The sequence below is a fragment of the Melopsittacus undulatus genome, chromosome 4, assembly GCF_012275295.1.
Source record: "Melopsittacus undulatus isolate bMelUnd1 chromosome 4, bMelUnd1.mat.Z, whole genome shotgun sequence".
NCBI classification, from domain to species: Eukaryota; Metazoa; Chordata; class Aves; order Psittaciformes; family Psittaculidae; genus Melopsittacus; species Melopsittacus undulatus.
This window is the reverse complement of record NC_047530.1, coordinates 16,335,506-16,349,364: the sequence shown is the minus strand read 5'-3', so window position 1 is coordinate 16,349,364 and position 13,859 is coordinate 16,335,506. Positions and strand designations below refer to the sequence as shown.

Below are 13,859 nucleotides of genomic sequence, written 5' to 3'. Positions count from 1 at the left end.
TAAGGGAGTGAATTTAATATCTGGTGCAATAAAAGTTGTATCTAGTGTAATCGTACATCTAAATATCCACTAATATTTTATCCATTTTTGTATCATTATTTTCCTAACACTGTTTTTTTCCCATAATCCCACACTAAACTGCCACCTGAAGCTGTCACTGATGGATAACCAGGTATACATTATTTTGCTCACTGGTTCAACTGGTCCAGATGACTCCTGGAAGAAATGATGAAAACTTGGAGATAATGAGACAATGGTTTTTGCTCTCTCCACAAGGAAACTGCATGTCCAGTCCTGCAGTCTTATACCCACTGAAGTAAGGAAAAAAGGAATTCCCATCCTATTTTATGTTTTCAGGCATGTGACTTGACTCACCTTATTGTAGCAAAATCAAGATGGAAGTACTACTTACTGTAACAAGCATTTTCCTTTAATGTGATTCACAAAGGAATCTTTTGAAAGTAGAAAAATGGGAAATACACCTACCATGTAGTGATTTCATTCCCAAAGTATATGACGGTCTCCGTAACGGCAGCGACTTTGGGAGAGAAGGGTACGTGCTGGTGAATAGTACATCATTTGGCATGGCTTGGTCCAAGAGGGAGGCCCGCGAGGTGAAGAAGTGGTCCCTTTGACCACTGTAAATACTCTCATCTGACAAAGTCCTTTGCAAGGCACGCCTTGTGGTAGGAGTGCTGGGAAAGGGAGACTGACAGGACAGAGTGTGTGACTATACATTCATAGAAACAAATAAAAAGAAATGAGAAAGAAAAAAAATCAATAAGGAAACTTTTGGAGTCTATGTTGAAATTGTGTTGTTTTTTTTTAACTTTTTGTAAAATAAGAAAGCAAGTGTTAACATAGTATTTTTTCAGTAGATAGGAAAAAGAACTAGAAGAATCTACTTTAAGGGTGATTATAACTAGGCAACATATATAGGTTTTGATCAGCCTATCTCACATTCTACCCTTTAAATGCCCTTCAAACTTCTCCTGAAGTGGAAATCACAGACAGTCCTTGCAGATTCTGGAGCTGACATGTAGCAGAGATAATGCTTATAGAAGCAGACTGAATTCTGCATAAACCAGAGTTCTCCCTTGTGCCCGGGGGAGGCTGCCTTCCTGCAGGCAGAGCACCAGCAAATGTTAACTAATTAAAAGTCTCGTCTTATTGAACAAGCAGGAACACCCACCACCGCTGTGATTCTTCAGAGTTTGAATCAAAATCAAGTAAACAGTCACGTGAGTAAGAGAACTCATGTCTTACACCCACCATCATCCCAGCTTCCCTCATGTTACACGTAGGTGAAAGCAATGCTGTGGTTACGCTGGAGTTACATACTCTCCAGGAAGCGTCAGTGAGCTGCTATCAAAGAACCAGTCTCATCAGCAGAGACGCTGATTTTCATGAAACCTGTAACTACCTCTAAGACATCATACTTCTTTGTGGGTTGGTTGTAATGTGGTACAAAGGCTTCCATGAAGAAATGGCAAATAGAAAGGAGGACCTCACCATCCTCATCTGCTCTGTAGGCAAGTTTAAACAAAAAAGGAGCTAATACAATTTCTGAGAAAAGTGATTAAACATTACAGAGTTGCTCATTTGCACATAAAAATAGTTCTCTCAAAGAGAAAAAAAACCCCAAACATTTAAACAGACGTTACTCTATTCCTGTGATCAAAATCCCACACTACAGCGTGGGAGAAAGAGCATGGAGGGGGCATTATTGGTACAGTACAGCTGGAAGACAATCTGCCAGGTTCTCCCCTCCCCCCCATAACATTACAAATTTTAATACTAACAGACTGCTGCATGTTTTGGGTTTACAATTAAGGATTAGAAACAGTTAAAATTACTTCCATAAACCTGCTTTCATCAAAAGACAAGGAAAGAAAAAGAAGCCATATCCCCATGCTGACCTTCTATTACATCAAATTCTCCCTTCTGTGTTGCCTCACTCAGGACACATCCATCATAATATGAACCTTGCATACACAGTTAATGCTACAGAAATGACAACTTCTGGTATGCAGATGTCTCAGTATTATACTGAGGATCAAGCTGCTTCTGTATTTTGAAATTTAAAAGCTCAGTCAGAAGGGCCATGTTATGATCCAGTGATATCTCCCAGTACTTGTCCTGAAGTGGCAAGGAAAAGAAAGGGCTGCTAAGTCAAGCAGCATTTACTTGAGGGTGGTATTGTTCACTTAAGTGTTAAATTAGGAGTTGGAACCACTAGTTAATACCAGATGTTGAGATTAAAAGGCTGCGCATATATGAACATCTGAGTCAGAAGAGAGGCAATACAAGTAGGAATTGTGTTCTGGGGATAGAGCAGAGGGAAGAAAAAACGTGTGGCTTGTCTGAGAAGATATAATACATAAGTAATAGGTAAGGAAATAAAGAAGGCTGGGAAGATAACGAAAAGATGCACAAGACACACAGAATCACAGCCTAGAACAAATTCTGCTAGCAAACAAAGCCTTCGGCAACCAAGAAACAGGAAGGAGAAGGATTTTTTTGGTCTTTGTGCCTTCAACTAATGAAGGCTATTATTATTTTTTTTCTTTTAAAATGTCAGAAAAGTTTCATGTTGCAAGAGCACCTTTTTAAGATGAAATATAAATCAATCAGTGGGCAGAAATGACAGGTACTCTTAAAATGGAAAAGATTTCATTTATTGGTGTGATAGAACGTTATGAACTTGCTGAAATTTATCAGAAGTGTAACCTGAGTTAACATACTTACTGCAGTTACAGGAAATAAAGATCAGGGTAAGAACTGATTCACTAACACCAAAGCAGAAAAACAACAAACTTGGGAACATACACACTTCTCATGGTCACCTCTTTAAATAAAATGTAATGTCCTGGAATAAGCCTCCTGCCCAAAACAACCACCAGGAGACGCTCGCATCACCCGTGTCTTACACAGAACTATCACAAACCTATGAAATAGGAATCTTGCCACTCACAGGCTTTTTGCTCTTCTCTGCCCTCAGAGGTAACATCTGAAATAATCTGTGTATGGAACCTAGCACTTACAAGTTTTAATAAGCCACTCTGTGTTTTTATAAGAAAAGAAGGAGGCTGGAGCTCTCTGTTCTGCATGGTTGCTGTGGAAACTGTTGTGGGCTCCAGGTGACAAGCCTAAGCTGTACAGTACATGTACAGTGCCTGTACATGGAGACTGTGGAAGTCAAGATGTTCTCTTCAAAATGATAGATGCATAAAACTAATGTATGCCTTTTGTGTTACTATACACATTTTGAAATTTATCAGGAAAAGTCTGTAACCACTTATAAATATTTGCTTAAGTTTGGGGAGCATTCTTGATCCTTGTGCAGTTACATGATTAAGAGGCATCAAAGTGTGCTTTTTGCAAGGAGTTTCAACACTATCAACATGTCACTGTCTAGTGATGTGATCGAGGAAGAAAAATTCAAATGCACAAGACAACACCACAGGATTTTCCATGAGCCAGCAGTCCCAAATGTTCTTTGCAATTTGGTGTCCTAGTCTCTTTAAATTCACACGCAAAACTAATAAGATTGCACTGACTTTAGTAATGACTGTATTTCTCTAGTAAGCTAAGTTTGTGACAAACAGATGGTCTTCTGTCCATGATGAAAATGTAGGGAATTGCTTTGCATTTTATTTTCCTGTTATGAGTGAGAATAGAAAAGATCCTATCTGAGCAAGTCTTGAGTCCAGTGCAAAATCCAACCAAGTAAGCACTATATGAATGAGCACTTCATCTTTGACTGCTTTGAAAGCACTCAGCATTTTCTGCACCAAAATCTTAAAGCTTCATGGCTTTCTATCCTTTTCCAAAATGTGAAGCATTTGCTGTATTAGTTGATATGCCTCAGCAGCAATGAACTCAATAACCAAAATTCTCATAAAGTGTAACTTTACACGTCTCTATTTTGTAACAACAGAACTATGTCTTGGATCACAAGAGGACCTGTGCGTTGCTCTTTAGGTATTCTGAGATTTCACTTAACTGTGATAAGAGATAGCCAAGGGACAGACCCTTTCTTTAATGTACCTTAAAATTCTTTTGGGATTCTGGTGTTGGGCTATCAAGATCTATCAATTTCTTCAGCTCTTCTTCAACGGTGGACTTGGATGCTCGTTTCGGTGATGCTCGTAGATCTCTTGCTGAAGCACGCAGTCGAGGGTGGGCCATTTCATTGCCATCACTCTGGTGACGTCTTAAATGAAATGGAACAGACACATTCAGGTCTCAAAGCCCTGGGGCAGGAGGCATGAATAAAACAAGAATTATAGCACCCTCAAGATTTTCAAAGAAAAACCCTAGGTAGGGGGCATGAAGGAGGGAAAGAGTTTTGCTAATTGAGCAGAGTCTCATCTTTATGAATACCTGTTGAAGCAATAACTTAAAATAAGTAAAAAAAATCAAATAGCAATACATTTAAAGATTATCGTAATACATCTTCACAATAAGGAACTGAATCTATTAAAGTGTACTTTGTAAGAAAAATAAAAAATATAAATGTCTTCAATGACCCCCAAAGTAAGGAAATCACTATGTTTCTTTAATCATTTACCTGGCTTTCTGTAGTACAATTATCACAAAGTTTCACCATCTCCTTTTTACAGCCAGTTATTGGTATAATCTAGGGGATACTGTGCTCAACCCAATAAAAGTCAAGATGGGTTGAATAAATTACTCTGAAACACGCTTTCTGAACCACTTGCTTTCGAAGCCACACTGGACTTAAACAGTATTTTTGCTAGTAAGTTCTGTCTCAATTTCTCTTCCAAAGGAGATGGTTGCATATTGTAATGCAGAGAGACCTTCGACTGCTTTAAGCCAGTTAGACTGGATACTGGCAGCAATCTTAACAAGGCAACATGGAGTGACATAGAACTAAAGCACAGCATGTGCAGTACTACTACATGGATGAGAGGCTTAAGGAAAGCTCACGCTCTACATTAAGAGGATTTTTAATATTTGCTCAAAGGCCATTCTGAGTCACCTTTAAGACATCTCAAGGAAAGATAAGCTTTAACAGGACTGAAATTTATATTGCTCTCAAGAAATGATAAAAAAACTTTTACAATTTAACAGGGAATGAGATTAGCTAACTTTCAAATATTTAAGCCTAACTGCAGAACTCTAGATTAGAGATTAAGTTCTACAGAATAATAAGCATTCAATAGCCTTGAGCTCTTCTATACAGAGAGTGTCACAGATTTCAATGCGTCTTTACAGTTAAAAAAATAATAAAACAAGAGAACAAAAAAAATGGTCTTACTTTCTTGAATCCATAAACCCCACTGAGTTTATTGTCCCTTCCGGCTTTTTCCATCCGATCAGATACTTGCTAGTAGCACCCTGACGAGGGTAGAAAGTCCTAGGACCAGATGAGGAGGAAGAGGAAGAGGAGAAAGAAGGTGCGAGCTGGGGAGAAGTAGCAGGATGAAGCTCTTCTTTAGGAGAGCTTCTAGCACTGGTGAAAACAACCGGGCTGGCAGAGTGTCGTGAGCTCATGGTACTAGGACAAAAACAGAATAAAGAAAAAAGTTGCCAAACGTGCACCTCACTTCACTATTTTTAAAGCAGAACTTGAGGCACGAGATGTTACTCCTGTCAATAGTGAGTGTATCAAAACCAATTCTCTCTTGTTAAAGGCCTTCCACCCATTTTTCACTAAAAACATCTCATACAGTAATAAACTTTGTAAACAGCCTCTAAGGATGCAGTAGACCACCGTCTCCTCATTCCCCAGTGGGAAATCTAGGGTTTACCTTCATTAGGCACCTTAAAGGTTATACAAGAGATTGTAGCTGAATTAGCAAAAAAAAAAAAAAAATCCATATATCTTTCAAAAGAGGGTTTTCTGGATTTTTCAAAAAAAAAGCAGGTACCAGTTGCAAAAAAAGACTTAAACTGAGAAGTCTGAGCAGGCCTCTAACCTACATCACATTTTGTCCAGACAGAAAAAATTGCTGGGATGACCAACTGCAGCTTAATTGTTGGAAGAAGGAAGAGGGCTGTAGATAGGAGCTACTCTTTAGTTATGCTGATATTCAAATCTGATGCAATTTGCACCATATCAGGAGCACTAGGACTTAAGACAATATTTACTATAACAACCATAAAAGGTCAGGCATTTCTAAGTACAGTTACAGGAAAACTTTGTGTACAGCCTTAGCACTGAAATAGCATTATATATTTGGAGACCAGCTTTCTATCAGATCCCTCTATACAACTTAGCCACATTTTCATCCCTGTATACAACTCTGTAAGGCAGGAATTTGAAACAGATGGCCCTGTGGTAAAGAACAGCTTCTGACTGAGACACAAAAATTAGCTGGGGGGCTGAATAAAGTCACTGAATAATCTCTTCTTTTTTAGCTTAACAGAAAATTATTCAGCAGTCTTTTCATATCTTGATAAAACAATGCATTTTCACATCTCTCACTGACATAGAGAAAGAATTCAAGGTAAAATTTATGTTGCCACCTGGGAAAACAATCTCACATTTAGCATTATAGAAGTCAGTTACTTATCTATGCTACTTGTCTGGCTCCTCCTGTAGTCAATGAAGAAATATCCTTAGGAGGTGATTCTCCTCATCTTAAATTAGGTGTTTCAGATACACAGGGAGAATTAATGTTTTGGAGTTTCTCCCCTCTCTCCACTGAGAACATACAGAGTCTAAAAAATCACCTTCAACTACGTTTCATTTTCATATGGTGCAAGTTAAGCATCACCAGTCCCGACAGTCAAGTGCTGTGGATTTAATGAGGAGTCTAACTGGACTGTAGTCTTCCCACCTCAAATAGCACCAGCTGCTGCAGCCATCCCTCATTTAATGTACATAAGGATGGCTGTGAAGTCCTGCACATCAGGGGCAAGATACGTCCCCACATGTGTGCAAATCAAATGACAGTAATACAGATTTACGTATTATATAAAATTACTCTCTCTGTCCCTCCGCCCCCTCCCCCCCCGACCCCCCCAGCTGTACATCAGAAAGGCCTATAAAAAAAACAGCAGATTGGGAAAATACAGGAAAAAGATTTCTTGTCCATCAAGCCCATATATTTGGCACTGCACTTCTTTATGACCTTCGTATTTGTAACAAATACAAGTAAACATAATTTATAGCAAGAAAGCACAGAAAATTAAGTGATGAGTGAGAGGCAGTAAATTTCTTTTAATTCCCCCTTCCTTTTTCAATATTGAGATAAAACTCCTACACATGCTGAGTAAAGAAGTCCATCTGTGAGGCATCACCACCACAAAATTAAACCGCCAAGGTCTGGGGAAGATGCACATCTATAAAGGAAATACATAGAGCCACTTTGTCTGAGGGTTTTTCTTCCCCTTTCTAAATGCACTCAAGAAGTCCTTTGCTTCAGTGTAGGAAAAGGGAAGTTCTGATCACATTTCAGAATTCTTTAATCCATCAGATTTAATCCATCCACTTTTAATCCATCACATCCACATCCATTTTTAATCCATCCACTCAAGGAAGTGCTAGTTGTGAGAAAACATTTCTTGATAAAAACCAGTAACAACTCCTAGATAGGCCATTACAGTTGATCCTTAATATTACTAGGGAAAACAGGTAAAGGAATGATGTTGAGAATGCTCTACATAAAATTCATACATGAAATGCGTATGTATATGCATTTTAAAACATATAAATAAAATAGTATTTTCTTATATATTGTATATACACATTATGTTAAATGTTATTATTTTAATATTTATTATAATATGTATAATAAAGTAGATGCCAAAAGCAGCCTAGCAAATAAGCAGAAAAATTAGCATACGGTTTTAAGTATATTTTTCTTTGAAGCGTCTTGCATTTTGAGCTGCAGTTTTACAACACAGTATTTTGGGAGGATAACCTGCTTCAGGAACTATGCACAAACTGGGGATATGACACCCTATAAGTAAACATAGTCAGGACAATAGGATACTGACAGAGACATACTTGTTTAGTGAGAGCATATTTGAAGAGCAAAAGGCTTTGGATAAACTACAGAAAAAAATAAATCAGAGCTGGACTACTACAGTAGTGATGAGAACAGAGCATCTGACACAGGAAGCATGCAGAGGATCCCTCATACTGTCTGTAAGGATGCCTGTATCAGCTTGATCGTATCTGGAAGAAATTCAGTCCTCATTCCCAGGACACAAGAGATAGCCACTGTTGGTACCCCACCTCCCACCTCAATTACTGAGGCATCAAGGATTAAGTTAAGGAAAAATTCAAATACCACATGACAATCTGCAACAATTGCAGGTGAACCAGTCACAAAAATATTATACAATTATTAAATAATACTTTAAGTATCTTCAAATTATTAAAAATAATGAAAAAGATACTTTACTAGAAATAGCCACAATTTTCAGTTTTGAGAACTGTAAGAAACGCTGTATAGTTTAGGTGGAAATGAAAGTTTGATTTTATTTTCTTCCCAGGGAATTCATGCCATCAGCGCATATGGCTTCATTTAATGACATTCAGCTATAATGACTCTGTGTAATTACTGGCCTACATAATGCTGTTCTCCTGGGATGCTATGAGAAATCTGCACAATCATCAGGAAGGACTTTCAGAATGGGGGTGGAGAAGAAAAATAAAACCCAGCCAGAAGCTCTGCTCTAGAAGTTAATCACTATAATTTACATTTTGCCACCAAATCTCAGGTACAAGTTCTTTCATGCACCATTAAATGATCTGAAAACTGATTATTGCTCCTGTCTTCTACAGACACAAACACTCTAATTTGTGGTTACTTTCTTTTGTCACTAAGTTCTTTTTAGGGCCAAATTCATTTTCTTCCTCAGAAGCCTGACTCTAAAGACATTACAGACATTCTGGCCTCCACAGGCAAAAGGTAAAAAAGTGAGAAGCAACAAAGGATAACAAATTAAAAACTGACAGAGAAACACACCAATTAAGCTGTTCATTTCTCATGAAAAGCAGCCAACTCAGAATTGCCCTTCTGTCTCCCCTCCTTCAGAAAGAGGCAGATGTGGTTACATTTTGGAAGTGCCAGTTTAACAAGCCGCCAGCTACAAGCTGTTGTGCCTCCATAGAAAGACCTATGGGAGAGCTGGAAGCAAACAGCTGGATCTAGGGTTTCCTTAGGTCAGCACTGGTGTTCATCAGAAACAAAGTGAAAGCTTTTTAGCCCACTGTGCCTTTCCTTTACTGTGAGGCATCAAACACATGTTCTAGTCCTCAAAAATAAGAAAGAAAGGAACACAAGCATCTTTTTTCTCTCTCCAACAAAATATACAATGTGGGCGCAATGATTGCAGTATTTTTCAAGTATCATGCCCCATGTGTTCTACAAATTGCTAGTACTCCTCTTTGTAAAGAGCTGCATTTTTAACATCTGTTTTTTAAGTGAAACTGCAAAACAAAAACCAACCTCCAACTGTTTTTCCTAGCATAAAGCCTCGGGAATCTTTATCTGGAAATATCAGTAACAGCCTCAAAAAACACAGAGATTTTTTATCCTCAGAGAAGCATCACATAAATGAATCCAAATAAGCAATAGAAAGTAACATGTTTGGAGACACTATGCTACCACATAATGACAAGACAACATCCTGGACTTAAGTTAGCAAACAAGTCGCAAAGTAAATGCATGGAAGACAAAGATGAGAGCTGTCAAGTGCATGGCTGCCCTTCCAAGATATTTTCAACTTTTCTACTGAACTATTCCTATTTGGTGCTCAAAGAAAAGCGAACCAGAACTGTACAAATGTACAAAAATAGCATTCACTTTAGGCACACTTTTATGGTAAAGCTTCCAAGAATTACATCTAATTTTTTGAGGGTTTGAGTTGCTTCTGAACAAATCCTTCCAAATGGAAATGCTACTAACTGTGTAAGAATCTCCCGTAAAGCTGCTGCTAGTTATATTCAGACGTATTGCAGGGCATGTGGTGAATTCTAATGAATACTTAAAAAATGGATATGAACATGCTTGTCTGAAAAGGTATAAAACTGTAAGTAACTACCAAATAGATTTTAACCTTCAAGGAGCACATGCTGAGATTACCCAAAATCTAGAGTCCCTCTGCACAGTGTTGTTTACAGATTTGTGAAGTCCTTCATGCAAGGATTGCAAACACCAGTCTCAAAGACCTAGCTGGGATTTATAGCAACTGAATACGAACTTTAGTGCCAAAAATGGCCAACCAGGAGAAGCAGAAAACTAGAGCAGGATGACCATTAATAGCTTACTTAGTCAAAATTACTATTACAAAGTACATGGAGACTGTTCAGTACAGTCTCTATGACAACCCTCGATATGCAGCTACTGTACGAGTTGTTGAAGTGTCTGACAAACATCTAGCCTTGCATAAATGTAGCCTTGCTCAAAACGATAAGTAAAAATTTGCTTCAGACTCCCAGTGTGTAGGCATTTTAGCTGCGTGATCAAACCTGAGGTGCCTCAAGAATAAAAGTGCAATAGTTAGGCTCCACAAGGCCAACAATTTATCATTATCATACACGTTCCTTGAAAGAGCTGTGGTTTTTTTCTTATTGCTAGTATGACACAGTATCGAGTATTTTTCAAAAAGCACGCTGAATGCCTTTTGGGAAATAGGTTATGAAAATGGTTTAGAATATTTTCTGCCTCTGGCAGCTCTGGTTAATGTGTATAGTGGATATCTCCCATCTGAGGTGTTCAAGCACATTACACACATACTTGATATGCCAATTTTAACATTGGCAAAACTGAGGAAGACAGGGAAGGTGACTGTAATGTCATACCCACAAGCCTGCAGCAAAATGAGATTAAAATCTACATGCACCACCAAGCAACCTCCTCTCAGCATTGATCATACTGACTGCAAGCAGATTTCTAAACAAGACTGGGTAAAAAAAGTGAGAAACATCTGAAATGTGTACCCGCAAGACTAAAAAAGATGCCCATTTTAAGCTGTTCATGAATAAAATGTACTGATCTCCTTTCTGATCCACATATGAACTGTAGTTGTTGCAAGATATTCCTTATGAACATATCACACACATCTGTCTTATGTTAGTTTAGTAGGAGCTGTATGGAATATACTCTTAAAGACATTCTTTAGTTATAAGCAGTAGGAGATGCAAAGACTAAAGGTGGTCTTAATATTCAAGCATTCTGCACTATGAGATCTTTCAGAACATTGATTAACATAACCAGTCTCTTCAACATCTACTTCTCACTTTTGATAGTTCAGAATGAGAATAGGAAAATGGGTGTGGAGGGGTCAATCTCCTAAGCAGTGAAAATTACCTTGTATGCGAGACAGCATCACTAAGACTATAAGCACTGTTCTCCCTTGTTAGAGGATTGGAGGCTGGTTGACTTTTGCTGTGAATATCCAGGCTCAGTGAAGATTCGGTCTTTCGGTCCATGTGGCTGTCCTTCTCTAATGTCCTGTCTGCAATGGAGACCACTTCACTGGAGCTATGCCACAGTGGTGCCACTTTTTCTTTTGTTAGCCCTGTACGGGGAGATGTTGCTGCTCCCAGGGAGGCAGTGCTGCCGTGGCTAGGTCCGTAGGAAGTGGTATCTATGCCACTATCAGCGGAAGTCCCTTGAAGGTAGTTGTAGCTGTTCAGCTCTGATTCAGTGCGCTCTCCACTGTCATACCATTTCTCATCACTGTGAGCACTGGAGGCATTGCTGGACAGAGTATTGCTGCTGGAATGGCTGGAGTAGTGGCTGTCAGACTACAGAAGAAACAACAATCCAAAAAAAGAACAAACTTGTAGGTTTATTTCAGAATTATGGCAGTAAAGAGGAGGAGGAAATAAATAGCTAAAAAGTCATCACTGCACAATAGGAGCTCTTCTACCCTGAAGGATTGGATAGATACATTGAAGAGACTAACAAACTAAAACTTTCATTCCAATGTAATGAATGTGCTCTTCTCTGGGTGCACATAAAGAGCTTTCATGCGAATTTGGAAGCCATGTCTTAACTGTTCAGGAAAAGTCAGAGTTGTTTGTATTTTGTCCCAAAATATTTCATGCTGTTTCCTTTCAAACACAGCTTTCCAATGAAATTGCATGAGCTGTGTAGACTTGGTTTTTAACTACTATAATTAAAAATATTATTATTTTAAGACTCCAATGTTTTAGGACATAAAATACAACCAATTCACAGGAAGTGCATGTTATTTTAATAATCCCATTGCCTATCAACAGGTTAAACTAGGGTGAAATAACCATTGCTCCTTCCTACCCCTTTGTAGGGTATAATTCCTCCTCAGCAGGAGTGCCCTTTGCAAATGACCACTGAAATGCCATTTTACTAATCTGAAATTGTTTTCCAAGAGGCATAATTGCAAGGAAGGAAGCATTAATGGACTGCTTTTAAATCATCCCATCAGGGCATGCCCGTGTCTGGCTGGTTTGTATGTTCTGTCCTTGGTTACAACCTGATGTTATGAACAAACTGAATGCCTTCAATGTTGTATTGAGCATCACTAGACTATACCACTACAGGAAGAATTTCTTGCCATATGTTCATCATTGCTTAGTATCTCACCTATCTTTGGAGTATTTATACCCATCTGAATTCCTTAATTTTAGTTTTCATCTACAGAATTTATCTAAGTTCTTATTAAGTCAGAACTGAAGCAGTTTTTTGGTAGGCAATGGACTTGTTTGGTGACCACATGGCCTTGGAATAAGGGAAGGGATGGAAAGGAGACTTAGAACCACCTTTCCTATCTGTCTGCCCCTGGAGTTTTACTGAATAGGCATGCACAGAGATCCCAGCTAAACATAAAAAATTAAATGCTGTTTCTGTTTTTACTGGAAAAGAGGGAAAATAGGGAATGGACGTAAACTGTGAGCAAGAAATCTCAGCATCCACTTCTTCTTATATTAAAGCAAGAATTGAAAGAAAGCCAGAAGGAATATTAAATAAGTTGATCTGGGCTTCTAGTTATCTCCAATTAAAGCTACTGCTCCTCATTAAGAGCTGCATCACTCCCCCATCCATCTGTCCACATAATAAAGATTTACTTTAACAATGACTAAACGAGAAGAACACAAGCAATAATAATTCCACTGCTATGCTTTGCACTCAAGCAATGAGTTTTATATGACATTATTATGCATTTAAACACATCTCATGAAAAGCAGGTCAATCTAAATATAAAGACTAGCTTGTGCTCCTAAGAATATGGACAGGTGTGGTGGTGTTGGGGTTTTTTTAAATAATAAAGATGTATTGTTATGAATTAAAAGCAACACAGCCAATTGTATTGAAAGAAGAATGCTGGTAAGCAGGAGCAACTAAGAGGAACCAATTAAAGACTATCTGACACATGAATAAGTACAAGTAATACTTGCAGTATAATCATACAACAACTCTGTATTTAGACAATTATATAAATAAAGTGATACAGCTTAATGGGCAGTTTAAAGGGTGTGGGGGTTTTAATTCTAATTAAATTTAAAATGTCTTGAAAATTATTTATGAATATTTATCTATCTCTCTGTACATAAATCAGGAAGTGAGAGCCTCCAAAAAGGTGTGAATATCTAACTCTGCAGAGACAGAAGGACAGAATTTGCTGTTTAGATCTTAAACAAGAATAAAACAAGAATGGTTTGGGTTTTTTTTTCCGCAGGACTCCAGCAGACCTTTCAGACAAAGTCTTCTACCAGTGTAAAAGGTAGGTTATGGAAAGGAAATAATACATGAGGAAAATGGGGAAAATACAAACCCAAAAGCAAGAGCACTATTTTGTTTTAAATAAGTGGCTTTCCAAGTGTTGCATTAAAAATGTATTAGTAACTTTAGGTCTCACATGTGAGGCCTATGAATAGCTGTGTAAACTCC

General features: G+C 38.2%; 1 protein-coding gene across 3 annotated transcripts in view; it reads right to left on the bottom strand.

Moving 5' to 3' along the window:
• Window positions 1-13,859, bottom strand: part of SIPA1L1 (signal induced proliferation associated 1 like 1) — a 219,205-nt gene that overhangs the window by 8,563 nt on the left and 196,783 nt on the right. For 2 of the 3 annotated variants that reach the window (XM_034062574.1, XM_031051950.2), the window contains 4 exons: window positions 11,295-11,734; window positions 5,285-5,524; window positions 4,051-4,216; window positions 487-730 (listed from right to left, as the gene is read on the bottom strand). In XM_034062574.1, coding sequence (XP_033918465.1) covers window positions 487-730; window positions 4,051-4,216; window positions 5,285-5,524; window positions 11,295-11,734 — 1,090 coding nt within the window. The remainder of the gene's footprint in view (window positions 1-486; window positions 731-4,050; window positions 4,217-5,284; window positions 5,525-11,294; window positions 11,735-13,859) is intronic. The other variant, XM_034062575.1, reaches the window with a different exon arrangement.